The 18,329-nt window shown below is 43.5% G+C and overlaps 1 protein-coding gene across 1 annotated transcript; it reads left to right on the top strand.

The window, feature by feature from the left end:
• The first annotated feature begins 8,326 nt into the window (after nt 1–8,326).
• Nucleotides 8,327–11,143, top strand: LOC119334482. The gene has a single exon (XM_037607041.1). It carries the CDS (start codon nt 8,532–8,534, stop codon nt 11,001–11,003), a length of 2,472 nt encoding a protein of 823 aa, XP_037462938.1. The 5' UTR covers nt 8,327–8,531; the 3' UTR covers nt 11,004–11,143.
• Nucleotides 11,144–18,329: the final 7,186 nt, after the last annotated feature.

Here is an 18,329-nt window from a genome sequence, read left to right as displayed (position 1 = left end):
ATATTTTATTTTGCAATCTTTACTTTCAATCTATATCATAAAAATACCAAAAAAATTTATCTTATTATTATTATCTCTATTAGATCTCACTCTCGTAAGTGACCGTGAAGGGATTGACAACCCCTTTATCACGTTGGTTGCGAGGTTCTTATTTGTTTGTGTAGGTACGAGGGACTTGTGTGTAGTCTCGTACTGGATTGATACCTTGGTTCTAAAAAACTGAGGGAAATACTTACGCTACTTTGCTGCATCACCCTTTCCTCTTCAAGGGAAAACCAACGCAGTGCTCAAGAGGTAGCAGCATCTTGGCCACAAGAATAGCAAGCATCAAGTTCGTCAAAAAGGGATATTTCGAATGAATCAACGGGTTCATAGCAATTATCATGGCATTCATACTTCGGAAAGAACTAAGGGACATTAAATAATGTATGAGTTGGAGAGTTACTCTCATTAGAAGGTGGGCACGGGTAGCTAATCTGATCTTCCTCCTTTTGTTCTTCGCTCTCCTCATCATCTTTTTCATCCAATGAGCTCACAGTTTCATCAATTTCTTCTTCCATAGACTCCTACAAAATATTAGTCTCTTCTCGGACAGCGGAGACTTTCTCAATAAATTCATCAATATCATACTTGTATTTATAATTCTCATAGCAATATTTAAGGATAGCTGAATTTTTAGGTCTATAAACTGAATCATCAAAATCTTCAAACTCTTTAAACAAAGATTCAATTTCACAAGCACCCTTAAAAGCAACAAATTCTTCTATTCGTTCCACATCATAGTAATCATATATACAATTAGCATAAGAAGCTAAGTTTTCACTATCATTAAATTTGCATGAAAAGGGAAGGTGTGGAGCCTTCATCCTAGAGCAACAAGTATAATCATATCTCAAGCATAGTTGCCGAGCATACCAATGCAACATATGAATTTGATCCCATAATAGTTTCCCATTTTGAGTCAAGCGATAATCTCTAAAGTATTCACGTTGATCCAATGTGTCTCCCATTACATAATTGAATGGGATTTTCTCATGATTATTAAAGTAGTGCATAATGTCTTTCACATAATGAGCATCGAAGGTTTTAGGAGTTTCCCCATCTCCATGAGTAGCAAGTAAACCTAATTTTTTTGGTATTTCGTGTTCCATATCCATAACTAAAGATAGATAACAACTTAGAACAGAAAATAAAAATTACTTAGTGATAAAGCAAACAAGCACACACGAGAATATTCACCCCACGCTATTGCTCCCCGGCAACGGCGCCAGAAAAAGGTCTTGACAACCCACGAGTATAGGGGATCAATTTTAGCCTCTTTCGATAAGTAAGAGTGTCGAACCCAACGAGGAGCTAAAGGTAGAACAAATATTCCCTCAAGTTCTATCGACCACCGATACAACTCTACGCACGCTTAAGGTTCGCTCTACCTAGAACAAGCATGAAACTAGAAGTACTTTGTAGGTGTTGTTGGATAGGTTTGCAAGATAATAAAGAGCATGTAAATGAAAGCTAGGGGCTGTTTAGATAAAGACACAACTAAGTTAGTTTCAGTAGAGAGCTTTTTGTCACGAGAAAGTTATTTGTCCCTAGACAATTGACAACTAGACCGGTAATCATTATTGCAATTTTATTTGAGGGAGAGGCATAAGCTAACATACTTTATCATCTTGGATCATATGCACTTATGATTGGAACTCTAGTAAGCATCCGTGTCTACTAAAGATCATTAAGGTAAAACCAACCATAGCATTATAAGGCATCAAGTCCTCTTTACTCCCATACGCAAACAACGGGTCTATGCTTTTGTCACTCACGCCACCCACCATAAGCAAATCATGAACATATTGCAAACCCTACAGCGGTGATCCCTCACGCTTGCGTGACACAGAGAGCACCATAGGACATCACCAATAATAAAACATGCAACTCAAACCAATCACGATCATCAATTAACCCATAGGACAAAACGGATCTACTCAAACATCATAAGATAGCCATACATCATTGGGAAATAATATATGGCGTTGAGCACCATGTTTAAGTAGAGACTACAGTGGGTAAAAGAGGGGTTACACCGCTACATAGAGGGGGAAAGATTTGGTGATGACGGCGGTGAAGTTGTTGGTGTAGATCGTTGTCGCCATGATGGCCCCGGCGGTGTTCCGGCTCCACCGGGAGAGAGGGGGAGAGAGCCCCCCTTCTTCTTCTTCCTTGACCTTCCCCCTAGATGGGAGAAGGGTCCTCCTCTGGTCCATAGCCTCCATGGCAGCGGAGGGGCGAGAGCCCCTTCGAGATTGGATCCCTCTCTCTCTGTTTCCTTCTGTTTCTGCGCTCCCTGATTCTGCCCTTTCACCATTTCTTAAATTCCCGGAGATCCATAACTCCGATTAGGCTGAAATTTTGACACGATTTTTATCCGGATATTGGCTTTCTTGCAACGAAAGAAGGGCACCAACCGCCTTACGGAGTGGCCACGAGGGCCCAGGGCGCGCCCCTCACCCTTGTGGGCCCCTCGGGCATCGTCTCGCGTTGATTCCACTTCCCAAAATTCACATATATTCCAAAAAAATCTCTGTATCTTTTTATCCCGTTTGGACTCCGTTTGATATGGATCTTCTGTGAAACAAAAAACATGCAACAAACATGAACTGGCACTGGGCACTTGATCAATATGTTAGTCCCAAAAATAGTATAAAAAGTTGGCAAAAGTATGTAAAAGTTGTAGAATATTGGCATGGAACAATAAAAAATTATAGATACGACGGAGACGTATCAGTACCATTTCAACATCGAAGGTCTCATGGAGCTTAATGCTGAAGTGTCGATCTTCGTCCAGGTGAGGCATGTCGCACAGACCTCGGTCGTCATTGCACCAGTCGCACTCCCCCGGGAGACTTTCGTCGTCCGATGACGATATTTTCTATGTTCATAATTCAAAGATTAAACTTGTACAATTAAATATATGTACTACAAAAACTAAATTAGATCATTATTATTCATCACGGGTTGACTGTCGGTCTGCCGAGTCTTCTCTTGAAAACTCTCAGCTCACGTAGTGTATATATTCGACCCCCACGATATTTCCTACATATTCTAGCACAAGTCATGCCAAAATTCATGAAAAAAAGACCTTTGCTAAAAAAGGACATATCGAGCGCTTGAAATTTGCTGAAACGGAAATTAATCAACACTCCGGCAAAATATAGGCCACTCGGAGGTGTAACCTGCAAACATGACCGACCACTTGAGCAAGCACATATCCTATTTGAGCAACACAAGATATACATGTTTTTATCTACATAATATGAGCATTCAAACTTGATGGTCATTGCATTTCCATGGTTGAAAATATGAACAAAAACATTTCAAAATATCTTATGGGACTCATATTGACATGGATTTGGCTGGTCTCACCTCGAGGTCGGAGGTGGTCAGTGATGGGGATGACGGCGGGGGTGATGGAGGGGATCCTTGATTTCTGCAAAAACAAAAACCCTATAAGTTATCAGCTAATCAAATGCAAACGCCTTGCATAGTGGGGTCCAATTTGAGCATTCAAAATAGAGATGCTTCTCCAATTTGAGCATTCAATAAGCAAAACCAAATTGTAAAATAAATAAGTATTCAAATTTGCATGCATTCAATAAGCAAAACTAAATCATCTCTTGCGTCCGTACATCGGCGAATATTATCACTAATACATCCCGAATAGTATCATACATATAACATCACTAATACATCTAAAACCCTAGCGAACGACGGGTATCGGTGCGGGTGGTGGACACCCAAAGAGAAGGAACCATCACAGGATCATAGCTCCAGTGAGATCCCTGAAGAACCTGTCAGGTATTGGAGAACCTGCCCTCCAACGCAACCATTTAGCGACGGACGTGCTCGTCCTCCTCGCTGACATGGTGACGTACCACCTCCGCGGGGTCCTCAAGCCTTCGCACTGTCACTAGCCCACGCGACCGCCACCAAAGAAGGTTCGGATCAATGACGGGCTGGCTCCTCACCAAGCTACGCCCTCCGGAAGGTAGCACCTCCCAGTACCAGCCCGGAGGAGTCCAGTCTCTGACATGTCCCCTCTGATCAAGCAGGTGTCCTTCACCGAGTCGACAACGAGGATGCGGGATAGGCATCGTCGACGTTGATGTGGCAATAATTGCTTTAACTAAAAAAATAACAACAAATGTGACATGTTCAAAATATGACATGTCCACTTCAAAACGAATCAACCTAGAATACTGTTAAATACACCTAAAAATAAACTAGTTCTATTAAGTTTCTTACTAAAAATAAACTAGTTCTATAGTAAAATTTTAATTAGATCATCAAATCCCATATACCTAAATTTTCTTACTATAAACAAACTAGTTCTATTAATTCAACTAAACACTTACTATAAATAAAAATAAACTAGTTCTTACTAAAAATAAACTAGTTCAACTAGTTCTATTAATTTTCTTACTAATTCTATTAAACACTTACTAAAAAACAGTAAAAAACTAATTAAGCATCTACAACTAATGCCCTATTAGATGAACCCTACCTAGGTACTTAAGCATCTACAACTACTTAAGCACCCATCGATGAACCCTAGGAATCTGTCCTAAAAACTAATTAAGCATCTACAACTACTGCCTGAATTAACATCTAATTTACAATTAAGCATCTACATCTACTGCCCTAATTAGCATCTAATTTGATGAACTCTAAACTTTGATGAACCCTAGGAACCCTAGCTAGGCAGAGGTAGGGGAGGAGTAGGAGGAGGTGTAGGCGTGCTCACCTGGGGCACCGACGGAGTTAGGGAGCGGCTGAGGAAGGGGCAGGCGACGTCAAGGTCGAGTCGGGGCTCAGGCGCGTGGCGGAGGGCGGCGTCGAGGGCGTGCAGAGGGCGACGGGAGAGCGCGCGGCGGCTGACAGCGATGCAGGGCGACGACGCCGGCGACAGCAGACAAGTTGGATTTGGGGGAAGTGGCCTTGGCGAAGAACCGCGTGGTTAAGTCAAAAATAGCAGTAGCGCGTTCCAGAAAAAGCGCTACTGCTACATTAGCTATAGCTAACTTAGCTATAGCGCTGGCCGCCTAAACGCGCTACTGCTAAGTTAGCTATAGCGCTTGTCCTGAAAGCACGCTGTTGCTACACCTTTCTTCTTTATTTTTCTTTTTTATTTATCTTTCTTCACATTTTCTTTTTTTCTTCCCCTTTTTCTATTTCTTTCATTTTCATTTACTTTTCTATATATTTTTTATTTTATTTTTCTTTTATTAGCAGTAGCGCTTTCTGCGTAAAACACGCTGCTACAACAACTTTAGCAGCAACACGCTTTTCCTAAGCTTGCTACTACTATTGGTAGCCTGGCGAAAACAGTAGGGGAATTGTAATTGTAGCGCTTCTTCCCTCAGACGTGCTACTGCTATAAACTTAGCTGCAGCACGTTTGTTCGCCATGCACTAGTGGTAAGTAGTAGTAGCGCTTCTTTTTGACCCGCGCTACTGGTAAGATTCTGTGTATAAGGTTTTCCCTAGTAGTGTTGCCGCTCCAACCCCAATACCCACTCCGGTGAGCCATCGCCAACGGTCCGGCCCTATTTCTTTTAGTTGCAGATTTTAGTGTAGTATTGTTGTAATTTTAGTTTAGAATCTAGTCTAATGTAGATGTAAGTTTTAGTATAGTGTAGTGCAGTTGTACTTTTAGTTTAGAATTTAGTGTAGTATTGTTGTAGATTTTAGTTTAGAATTTAGTGTAGCGTAGTTGTAGATTTTAGGGTTGTGTAGTTGCTATTTTAATTTAGAATTTTATAGTTGTAGATTATATTTTTAGTGTAGTTGTACAATTTTTGTTGTCATTTTTTATTTGTAGATTATGGAGTGTTAGTGTAGTGTAGAATTTTCGTGTAGCGTAGTTATTGATTTTAGTATAGTTGTAGAACTTTAGTGTAGTGTAGTTGTAGATTTTGTTGTCGGATTTTTAGTTGTACATTGTGGATTGTAGGTTTTGCAGATACTTGTGTCGTCAATATGTCCAATTTGTAGGCAAGGTCATGGTGATTTTTTTGGTAATTATATGGTTCAATCTTTTACTAAATTGCTAGGTATTGGCACCATCACAGACATCGACGAAATTTCATGGTGTGCGATAGAAGGGGAATACGTGGTATGTGACCATTACAAAGGACAATGTGGTCCAGTGGGATACCCCGGAGCTAGTGGCGCGCGCCTACGTTGCCAAGGCCATTGAGCTCTTCAAGGATGGGGCACGTGTGAATTTCCTTGAGGAACGTAAGTATGTGCAACCAAGCCTGAGGAGAAGGAGAACCTCCAGGCCGAGATGCAGTTCTTCGACCCCATGATGAGGTATCTCGGGATAGATTCTCAACTTGTGGAGATCAAGAAGATGATGTTGTTTCAGTTTGAAGTCATGACGAAGGCAAAGGAGGATCCCATAGGTTGGGATGACTTTATGAGGGGAGATGAGCAAGGACGCATAGGTCCACTAGGGACGACCACGAGGCCGACCCCTCCGGTGTGGAGGCTGAGGACTACTAGGCTCCACGACTTGAGAGGGTGACTCTCGGCCTAGCTAGTTATATGGGTAGCTCTAGTGTATGAACTGTTTAATTTATGCATGATTTATATTTGAAGTTTTGAACTATGTGCATGATTTGTAGAACTGCTTAATTACTAGAATGTGTAAAATATCTAATGAATCTAACTAGTTATATGTGTTTTATGTTGAATTATATCTATGTGTTCTTTGTTGGTCATTTAGTTCAATATGTTCTGATTGAGTTTCATATGGTTGTGCCCAAAATTGTCTAACCACTACTTTCTTTAATTTTGGTTAGGTCGTCCCTTGCGAAGCAAGACGTGACTTTTAGAAAGGTTTCACATTTCATTTGATGCGACCATCACATTCCAGTGCACCATCATGAAGATGCTGACGGTCCAGGACTTCATTTGTTTTGTCACCAACGAGCCCCACCGCACCTCTCTCGGGTGCCCTAATTGGAGAGTCGTGCACATGCTTATGGAGTAGAAGTTGGGGAAAGGGCCACACTCTTCCTCGAGTATGATTGTGACGAGATCATGGTCTACTACAGGCATGTTGGCAGCTCTGATTCACTTACTCCAGAGTACGACCGTGACTTCGCTCTCTGAAGAGTCTAGTTAGTAGGCATGCATGGCACCTACACGTATTATGTTATTACCACCGATCTAGTTGAACTTCGTTGAACATGTGTGTTACTTGCCTCTATTTAATACTTTGTTAAACTATGTTAATTATTACTTTGTTGAACTTAAATGTTGTTATTTGCCACTATTTTATCTTGTCAAACTTATTTTATGTTTGTTAGTAAACTGAATTATGTTGTCATTTCTCTGAAAAAGTGTTGATGTACAACTTTTATTTTATAGCTAATAATCATATTGGTGGTGTGGCGTCAACATGGCATGTCACAAGTGATGAATATTACTAGTGACGTTGGACAAGTAGCATGCCATCAACACCAATGTTAGGAGTGGTGTTGCCTTCAAATGCCACTATTAATTTTAACAGCGACGCCAATTGTTGGCATTGGTGCCAACGTCACCAAGGCCTTTTTTGCCACGTCACCACTAGTCTTTTTCTGCACTAGTGTGTATCTCAATTTTTATAGAAAGAAAGATGTCATTTGATGCATATAATAAGAATTTTTTCCTTGAGTCTAGGCTAATGTTTTTTCTTTAAAATGTGAAGGATTGGTTCCTATCCAACATAGAAATTGGAATCCATTTCTACAAACCTAAGGGATTTAAAAAAAAATTCCTACATAATACTCCCATATACACGCACATACATTTATTCCCATGAACACGTGCATGCACACCCTACCTCTATGGGCACCTCTGAAATATCGAGACAACACAACGTCTTGAGATTGACAAAAAAGTCAGCACAACATCTTGAAGTTTTTTTTTTGAGGGACAACATCTTGAAGTTAACAAAGTCAGCACAACGTCTTGAGCTTGAAAAAATCAGACACCTTCGTAGTCGACAAGAACATCTCCTCTCATTGAACACACATCGTTAGAGGCTGAAAAAATTCAGAAAAACATGACCACGGCGCCAAGTCTATGACGAACCCTAGTGAAATGGTTCCGCCACAGGAAACCCCAACCATTTATTTGCTCTGTAGCTAACTTTTTTTTCCAAGAGTACGTCAACGACATATCATATTTTTTATAGAAGACAGCTGAAATTTTACAAGAAGTTTAAGTACTCTGCGAAGAGAGACTCAAATGATACACCCACACTAACACCGACAAAACAAACAAAGCTGAAGCACCAACAGTGGGATCGAAAAATCTAACGCGCGGGAACAGTGACCTAAATTTCACATTGCCTGTAACACAGAGTACAGATGGGCCCTTTCAGTTGTGAGAAAAGCCAGTAGAAAGTCTACGACTCATGCATTCTACTAGAGAGAACCTTTCCGCTAGATAGCTGAGCATAATTCCACACGCAGCCCGTCGGCGTCGATGACCATGGGCTTGCTGGCCGGAGATGGCGGTGGCGGCGGCCTTGGCTACAACACGAGCTGCGGGAAGACCAGCGGCCTGGTGTGGAACCTGACGTACTCCTACGCGGACCAGAGCAACGAGGCCTCCATGCTGTCCGCCACCGTCATCATGTTCCTCCTCGCCGCACTCTTCTTCAACCTCAACCTCTTCAGCGGCCTCTCCGACACCAGCGCCATCCTCGACCCCAAGGTCCGCGTCGTGCTCTCCAAGGCGCTCTCCCTCTTCCTCCCCGTCATGTCCTACCTCTTCTCCGAGGCCAAGAACGCCGGCGGCCTCGCGTGCGGCGGCGCCGCCGCGCCCGAGCTCCCGCTGCGGGCCCGGCTGATCCTCACGTGGATGCTCCTCGTCGAGCTCCTCCGCAACAAGGTGGAGGAGATCCGCATGCAGCGCGGGGACGACGGCTGGCACAGGGGCACCGTGGAGCGCGCCGGCCGCGTCGTCTGGCTCGGGAGCCTCGTCTTCTTCAACCTGCGCGGCGCCGGGCGCAAGTCCGTGCTGGGCATCCTCTGGCTCCTCTGCGTCGCCAAGCTGGTGCAGAGGGTCACCTTCACCTTGGTGGGGAAGAACTCTCTCGCCTACGGGAAGAACGCGCGCCTCATCATCTCCTACATGCATCATGTGCCTCATCATCAGCCGCTGCAGCAGCAGCATGGAGACGACGCCGACCACGGCGACGAGCTCTTGCAGAGGTGTCGGTACGCGGTGATGGGAGAAGACAAGCTGGTGAATAAGCCAACCCCGGCCGGCTACAGCGTCACAAGTGACATCACCACCGCCCCGACGACGACGACCGTCGGGAAAATCTGGCGGCTTGCAGAGGATGACCCCTTCCTTGCCTCCGTCGACCAAGACGGGCGGCTGAGGAGGCTCTGCCTCTCCTTCGCGCTCTTCAAACTCCTTCGCCGGAGTTTCGAGCACCTGCCGCCGATGAGCGAGGCCGAGACCCGCGACTGCCGGAGCCTCATCTTCTTCGAAGGGGGCTTGTACTGCAGCAGCAAGAGGAGCAACCGGAGCAATGGCCAAGGCGAAGACGAGAAGGCAGTAGCAGCAGCAGAGGAATTATTCCAGGTGATGAAGGACGAGACCATCTTCCTGAGCGAGTACTACCACTCCGTCGTCCCCGTGGCCCTGGCGAGCCCCTTCTTCCTGCTCGCCAACTACCTGCTCCTCCCGGCCATGGTGCTGCTCCTCTGCCTCGTCATCGTCGTCCTCTGCGGCAACGGCGACGTGCCCTTCGCCTTCCACAGCCTGAGGAGCGACAACTACAGCGTCTCGTTCGGGGTGCTCAGGATGGCCAGGTGCCTCCTGACGAGAGTCCTCAGTTCGCCCTCGGTCTTCTTCTCCACCATCGACCTCTCCATCACCTTGCTCCTCTTCCTCGTGCTGGTGTACGAGCAGGTGTGGGAGTTTGTGGTCTTCCTCTTCTCCAACTGGTTCCTCGTGTCCATGCTCCACGGCTACGCCGCCAAGCCCCGCTGGCGCCGGAGCGCCACCTTCAACTGGGCCATCCGCCGCATGCTCTGGGTGAGGAGCAAGATGAGCCACCCGGACATCACCATGAGGCAGTTCTCCGCGCTCAGGTCCTGCCGTCTCAGCCGCCAGCTGACGATGGTGCCGGCCGTCTCGCTGACGCTGCCGACCATCCCCGTGCCGAAGGAGGTGAAGCATTCCATCGCGGAGTACCTATTACTATCAGCAACGTCGCTGCAGGAGGAGGACGACTGCGACCCCACCGCCACTCGTCGTGGTCTTCTCAGCAACGGTCAGCTCGCGGTCGCCGAGTACGCGGAGCTCCGGCGTGCGTGCAAGAGCGAGAGCATCGCCGAGGTGATCCTCGCGTGGCACATCGCCACCTGCCTCTTCGAGGAGAAGTTTCCGTCACCGCACGCCTCGCCCTCGCGTGACATGGTTGTGGCGACGACGCTGTCCAGGTACTGCGCCTACCTGGTAGCCTTCCACCCGGAGCTACTGCCGGAAAACGAGGAGAGCACAGAGCGCGTCTTCGAGATCATGGAGGAAGATCTGAGGCGTACGGTCGGTTTCTGGCGCTACCACCTCCCGGCGGCGGTGGCGCCGCTGCTGGGCTCCGGGTACGAGCAGATCATGCGCCTGGAGGAGAGGCCGAACCTGGCCCAGGCGCTAGAAATGGCGGAGATGTCGGCGCTGCAGAGGGGGGCCATCCTAGAGCGCGCGCTGGAGAAAGAAGCCAAGTGCGCCGCAGGCGTGGAGGGGATGTGGAAGGTGCTGGCTGATCTGTGGGTGCAGCTCATGGTGTACGTGGCGCCGTCGGGGGGCGAGGAGCACGTCATGGGGCACGCCAAGGTGCTGCCGGAGGGCGGCGAGTTCGTCACCGTGCTCTGGGCGCTGGCCACGCACACCGGCATGCGCCGCGCCGCGCCGGTGGCTGTCGGCAGCATGGAACATGTTTAGGAGGGGTTATCTGCGAGTTCGTTGTAGATGATGTAGGTGCTACGCTTAAGCGCTGTACGTATCAGTCAGTTGTGTAATCAGAATGATTTTACCTACGTATGTGATGGAATCACCAGCTAGCGCATCCACGCTATGGTTAATTTGCTCTGTTTCTTGATTCTCAATCCTGACTAGGACAACGCCCATGCGTTGTTACAGGGGCACATATATTGTCTCACTTCTCTAATTTGTCTGATGAATAAGTTTGGGAATCCATGCTACCTTGGAAAATGAATGCGGGAAATTCTGATTCTGTCACAACCCTTCGACAATTGTGTACTACTACTTAGGACCTGTTCGGGCTCTCTCCCGGCTCCAACTCCGCTCTAGAGCGGAGCAGCTTCCAGTTCAAATTTTCAGAGTTGCTGGAGGGCCACTCCGCGCGCTCCGCTCCGCGCTGAAGGAGCGGAGGGTTGCCGAACGGGGCCTTAGATTCAGGGCACAACCACTAGCTGTCCTTGAGATGCATCGGATTTTTAGAAAGTAATTTGAAACTTCATAACTCCTCGGTATCAAAATAAGTGTCTCAACTTCAGTACCAAAATAAGTGAAATCACCCTTGCTACGGCCTAGTGATTTCTTATTTCTATTCCTTATCTAACTTGCATGATGTGGTACATCTATGATGAAAAATATCATCACGGCTGAAAGTACATGTTTACAAAGGGAACTACCACAGTGTGAATGATAAGCCAGACCAATTTTGAAGAATTATATATGATTTTTTCTTGATAAGGTAAAACAAAACCAACCTCTAAACAGCAGGAGAAGAAGTGTAAACATAATTGTTTGGGGAAAAGATCTACTTTAGTTCTACTTTAGTTCAAATTGTTTGGTGAGTTAAATTTAGTTTAGAAGTGAGAAACTTCTAAGATATAATAATATTCATCAGAAAGTCATGGTGCCTAGTAGTATCTTCCATACATGGTGATAAATATTGATACGTCACTTTGAAGGGACAATAAGACCTTTCAAACGAGACCAATCTTGGATACATTTTGACTACTTTGACTTTTATGTATCATATTTCAATTCTAGTTTATTTTGATTATTTCACTCATCTCAAACGACTAATTTCATTCATTTCAATTGGAAAGCATGTTTCAATTATTTTCCAAAATGGATTTCAATTGAAAAACTATTTCACTCATTTCAATAAACAGATTTTACTCATTCCAAACAAATTATTTCACTAATTTGAAAATACATATTTCACTCATTTACAAAACACATTAGATTCACCCATAGAGAACTGATTTCACTCATAAAAATGTATAGATTTAAAAACAATATTTCACTCATTTCAAGAAACTAATTTCAAGATACATATTACAGTCACTCAATTGAAATATTATATTCACTTGTTCCAAAAATCACTCATTACAAAAGATAGATTTCACTCATCTCACTAGTTTCAGAAAACACATAACACTCACAATATACACACTGAATAAGGTGTTTAACAAAAATAATATTTTAATTTAAAAAAATCACTCATTAAAAAATATCATTCAAATAAAATTATTTTACTCATTTTAGAAAATTGATTTCACTCGTTTGAAAATACTAATTTCGCTCACTTCATTTGAAAAGACATGCTTGAATTATTTCATTCATTTTTGAAAACTGATTTCACCCATTTCAAAAAAAATCACTAATTTTAAAAATAATTTGAAATAATCAGCTTCACATTGTGTAAATAACCCGTTTCACATTTTTGGAATAATAAGTTTCACATATTTCACACTGAAAAATGTTTCATATGCATAAAACACAAATTTCACTCATTTCAAAAAATTGGTTTCACTAATTCGAAAAATGTTTCATATGCATGAAACACAAATTCAACTTATTTCAGAAAAATGATTTCACTCATTTGAAACGATAAAATTTGAATGTGTTTGATTGTATTCAAGATTGATCTTGCGCTAAAGGTCTTGGCACCAGGAGTTCAAATATACATAAAGAAGTCAAAACGAAATTTCGGTTTGAGAGATATAAATGTCCATAAATATAGAAAGGAAATTAAACTATATGGACTTTGTGTAGGGATAGATCACATGCATGCGTACTATTCTCTGGTACCATCTTTGCATTCTGACACAAAGTGCTGGCAATAAGACAAGCCAAATTGATGTAATGGAAGATACAAAATGGAAGCAGCGTGAATACATAAAAAATACGCACACATCTCAAAGCCTACGCGTGGTGGATACTAAACCGGTAGCTACGGGCTCCGGTAAAAAGAGCTTTGCGTACATGACAGCCCCAGCATGTCCAGAGCGCTATTCATACAGAAGCAACACAGTGTGTCAAGGCAAAGCTTAAGCATCATGTCTTTTGACCAATGTTTTAAATAGCGGGTTATGGAAAATAGCGGCGAGCCTTTAAATCAGCTATGGCGGGTTATAGCGGAGCTATAACGGGCTATTTATGAAGACGACCATTTAACGGCACCCCGCTGAAAAGGCTATAGCGAGCTGTAGCGGAGCTATAATTGGTTATTTAAAACTATGCTTTTGACGCAGTGAATTTCCTCTGCTGTGGCCCGGAATGTAATAAAATTGCACATGCTCTTGCGCGGTTTGGTTCAAGGTCGTCCGAGCCCCTCTCTATCTTGGCTGATTTGCTCCTGACTTTGTAAGAGCTGGTGTCCAGCGAGGTTGCTGGGCAGCAGGTTTAATTGGAGTGTCATATTGCCGTTCTAAAAAAAGGTATGTACAAAGCTCTCATATTTCTCTTGGTCACTAAGCAGACATAGGGGGCGAAATTCTAGAGAGAAATGACACATCCGTGAAAGATGTTGGCAGCGACTTCTACCATCAGGTGTTCTATATAGAAAAAAGGAAAAAAGAAAACCCGATATGCAATTGATGGTTGTATTTGTAGGTGTCGTAGGACCAATAGCATCAGTTACTGAGATCCTACCCCAATTGGGGTAAATCAACAATAAATAAGACATGTTTATATCACAGGTTCAGGTTGGAAGTAAGTGCTACTAAATACACCAATTGGTATGCAACTTGATAATATACATTACACCACTGATATGAATAAATTAAATGGTTTTTGCAACCAACCTACTGTTATTTGTGTGGGCCTTGCGATTTTTGAGTTATAATCTGCCGCTTCTATCTGCCATGCTTTTGTTAGGCGATTTTTTTTATTAGTTGGTTACTAGTAAGCGTGCACGTGCAACGCACGATCTTACAGATCAATAAATTTAAAATTCTTTTAACATTACTTTATCCATATATGCACCTAATTGTGCATGCTTTTAGAAATATTAGCCTAACTATAAAGGTTGTTTACTAATATGAGTAAAAACCAACATAATAAAGGCCCACCCTAATTAAATACATATCAGCTCAATATGTTCTGTGTTCCAAGGAGTGTATAGGATGCATGTCTTCCTGCTTAGAATATCTTTCCGTCAAAAAGAACATCGATCCCATCTTCAAGCTGCTCAATCGAACAATTATTCCCGGCCAAAAATACAAATACCTCAAACTTTTATGAATTCGTATCGGTGGCTAACTCTCAGGCCAAAGTCAAATTGTTGGTTAGGTGAGAGTACAAGAAAAATGGTGTAAGCACACGGTTCGATCACATAGAAGCAAGTAACAGTTTGGTTCCTTACAAGTTAGGAGCCAGGATGCTCTCCTATGGTCCTTCCATACTGAGTTATTGTCGAGACACCAGAGTGCAATACTCCACTCTCCATACTTACAACAACTATGTAAATTCAAATGTACACATGAACAACAAGTATCTCAGATGTTTATAGTTTGTCAAATAATTTAGCAAGGGATGCAGGGCATTCTAAACCGATTGTCACATAGTGTGTGGCTGCATATCTTCAATCTCAGAGATCCTCACAACCAGTCTTGGAGCCAAGAAATCCTCACATGAACTAAAAAATACCTCCTACTTGGAGATATCATGGAGTTATTAACAAGACTGCTACCACAGGATCTGAAGAGCCTTACCTTTGTGTGTGCGCATTGAGTTGTACATGTTTGATCTAAAATAAACATGAGAGAGTGCCATTACCAAAATAAGTAAATTTAATAAATAAAATAGCATTACAGCTTTCATGCAATTCCAGTGAGCTCCATGCTTCAATCATGGTGTGTAACAGGGCATACTAAATGATAATCATTAGTTTAACTTAACCAAATGAAAGAAAAATTGTGATTTAAGTCTCTAAAATGGGTGCTCCTTACAATGGAATCATGTAACTTTACAAATGAGAAAATAGACTAAGGCTCTAGAGATGTAGACTATTCCATGAGATAAATACGATAAAACTTTGACAGCAGTAATGGAGCTGCATGAAATAATATAATGTTATTCAACTCATCAACCAACACAGTGTTGTTTAACTCTTTAGCAAAGCCATTATAATTAGTTACTGCTCTTTCGAGAACCTTGTAGCTGAGTTCATCATATTTATAGTAATACCTAATAAGCATCTACCAGATAAGCACAATACAGTGGCTCAAATTTTGTTCGTTCAATTAGGTATAAAATTCAAAGAAGAATATGTCTGCTGCTACTTACCGAAATTTATTTGCATGCTTACTTATGGCAGGCAGAGATGTATATACATGTCCCGCAGAGTCGTTGTTATTCTGTGAAGCCGAAATCGTAGTACCTTGAGGCACCAGTGCAGCGGAGTAATTTGATACAGTTATGTTCAGAATCAGCATCCACACCCACCCAATTGGTATTTCTATCTTCACGGGATAGAGAATTCAGCTGACAGAGAGTAGAATTCAGAGAAGAAAGAGGGCAGCAGGTTCAGAGTTTCAGGGCAGGGGAGAAGAGCAGAGTCACAGGTTCAGAATCACAAGCTTTCCAAATGGCAAAAGGAAACCAATCTCACTTAATTAGAAGGGGATGACGCATAGGGTTGCACTCCAGTTCTGGTTCGTGGTGGCTAGAACAATCATCCTTGCAAGCAAGATATATCCTCACAAGAAGCCTATGACTGAAACCAAAGTGCAATGAAGAGAGACGAACCAAGTCAAATCAGCGGCGGTGCTAGGTTTCTGCAGCTGGCCAAGGCGATATCGGGTAGTCAAAGATGGTCGTGACCGCCCGTGTCCGTAAGCTATCGGACATAATGAACAATAGGTTGCTCCCCTAAAAGAAACTGAAAATTAAAAATAGGTTACCAAATACAGTCGGACTTGCCAAATAAACATGCGAAATCAAATCACACGCTTGCGAATTGTAAGCTCATGCTATTTTTCAATCAAATACATCTGGCATAATTAGTGTAGCTGGGTTTACAACTGGACAAGATAGACAATATAAGCTGACAGGCCATGCATTACAAATTTAACCAAAATTTCACAAAATAGGTACCTTCACAATAGCAGTATATACAGCCGGTGGGAATAAGCGTTGCAAGTCTAAGCGCAAACAAAAGGGGATGATGAAGTAACATGAGAAAACACTAATCAGAATTGTACATTGGAATCGCAACCGGAACCTTCCTGTGTTTAAGTTCCGAAAATTGTAAGCTATGTATCACAAAATTGTTTCATTCTGCAAAGGGGTCCAAACCATGTACTCCCATCCACCCCTTGTTCAAAGACTGTCTGCTCATTTAAGACATATGGATAGCAAGAAAGAAGACTAATTGGAGATGATTGAGCTTATCTCATTCCTCCCCAGCGTGAATGCCAACTATCTTGGCATCGCTTCAACCTCAAGGTATGGATCTTCAGAGGGATTTGATACACCAGAACGTTTGAAAGCAAACACCCACGATTGTCTTATCCATAAATTTTCATGAATGTAGGATCAATAAAATTCAGTTAGCATGAACGATTTCCAAATGTACTTTTTAATGTTTCAAAAAAATTCCAGAGAAGAAATCACCTCAGACGAACTTCAAACCAGAACAAAGATCTGGTGTTGCCGACAAGCTCCTGCGACCTACTCAATCCAGACCGTCGGCTCAAACCTGCTGATTCACATGAAGCTTATAGATAGAGTTTGAGTGCAGAGGAGGACACCATGGAGGCCGATGTGGGAGGCGCGAGAAGGTGATGCGCCCCGGTGGTAGAACAGACGGGATGAATCTCGGCTGGATCCAATAACCAAGGGAGGAGGGCCACGTGGTCGGCGGTGCCGTCCAGATCAGGGGCGTGCACGGCGAGACGGCGCCATCGCAGCTCGTCGTCGGTGTAGGTGAATGAGGGAGACGTCGACTCTACCTCCTTTGGCCGTCCGCTACGTGGGGAAGATGCATGATAGGACGGGTGGAAGGTGTTGTTCGCGTCGAGGAACGCTGTGGAAGAGGGCGGCGCACGGGTCGATCCTTCAGCGGCGTCGGTGGCGGAGGAAGAGGAGGATCCGGGGGCGGCGCTCTAGGCCGCGTAAGGCAGGCGGCGTGGGTAGTGGGGGGTGTTGTTTTGAGCAAGGCATCACACAAATTGAGGGGATTGCGATCAGCTTCCTTTTCGCATGCCTCGCGCGTGATTGTAGGGGTTGCGGACGTGAGTGCTTCGTATTTTCCTCGGTGGAGCACGGTCAGTTAACCTAAATTACTAAACGCACGCCAGAAAACATATTAAGCCTAGCTGTTAGATCGAGTTTGATGGGTCTAATCATGCGATAATAATAAATCCGTGTACATTTTATGGGATGCTTTAGAGAAAATAATGTTGGATTGTTTATTAGTAGTAGAGAAGTAGAGAAAAACAGATTATATTAAGCCTAGCTGTTAGATGGAGTTTGATGGGTCTAATCATGTGGTGGTAATAAATTCGTGTACGTTTTATGAGGTGCGTTTAGAGAAGATAAAGTTGGATTGTTTATTAGTAGTAGAGAAGAGATGCATGCATGCATGCATTGGCGATTGGTATGACCACGTATATGACTGAGAGACATCTGTAGCACTAGCACATAGTTTCAGAGTATTATTCTTGATGGAATGGATACATAGACCAAATTTTAATGAAAATTTGCCTGTCGTTCTCAAATGCAACAAAATGTCCTTGGATAAAATGAATGATTTCGAGAAGTTGAAAAAGAAAGAAGAAGAAGAAGAAGATAAAAACAAAATGAATCACCCATTTAATTTACTTTTTTTAGGAAGACCCATTTAATTTACTACTCCGAGGGGCAGATGGCCTCGAAGACCGGCAGCCTGGGCTGGCTCCTTTGGCGAGCACGCATGATGCCCCTGTTGCATGAAAACGTCTACATTGTGTTTGTGCGCGCGCGAGAGAGAGAGAGGGAGAGAGAGGCGGAGCTATGTTGGGGCCAGGG

This window comes from Triticum dicoccoides, chromosome 7A, assembly GCF_002162155.2.
Source record: "Triticum dicoccoides isolate Atlit2015 ecotype Zavitan chromosome 7A, WEW_v2.0, whole genome shotgun sequence".
NCBI lineage: Eukaryota > Viridiplantae > Streptophyta > Magnoliopsida > Poales > Poaceae > Triticum > Triticum dicoccoides.
This window is presented reverse-complemented; position numbering and strand designations above follow the sequence as displayed.

Excerpts from the sequence above, each read along its gene's own strand:
- LOC119334482 (XM_037607041.1), top strand. The coding sequence starts at position 8,532 with ATGACCATGGGCTTGCTGGCCGGAGATGGCGGTGGCGGCGGCCTTGGC.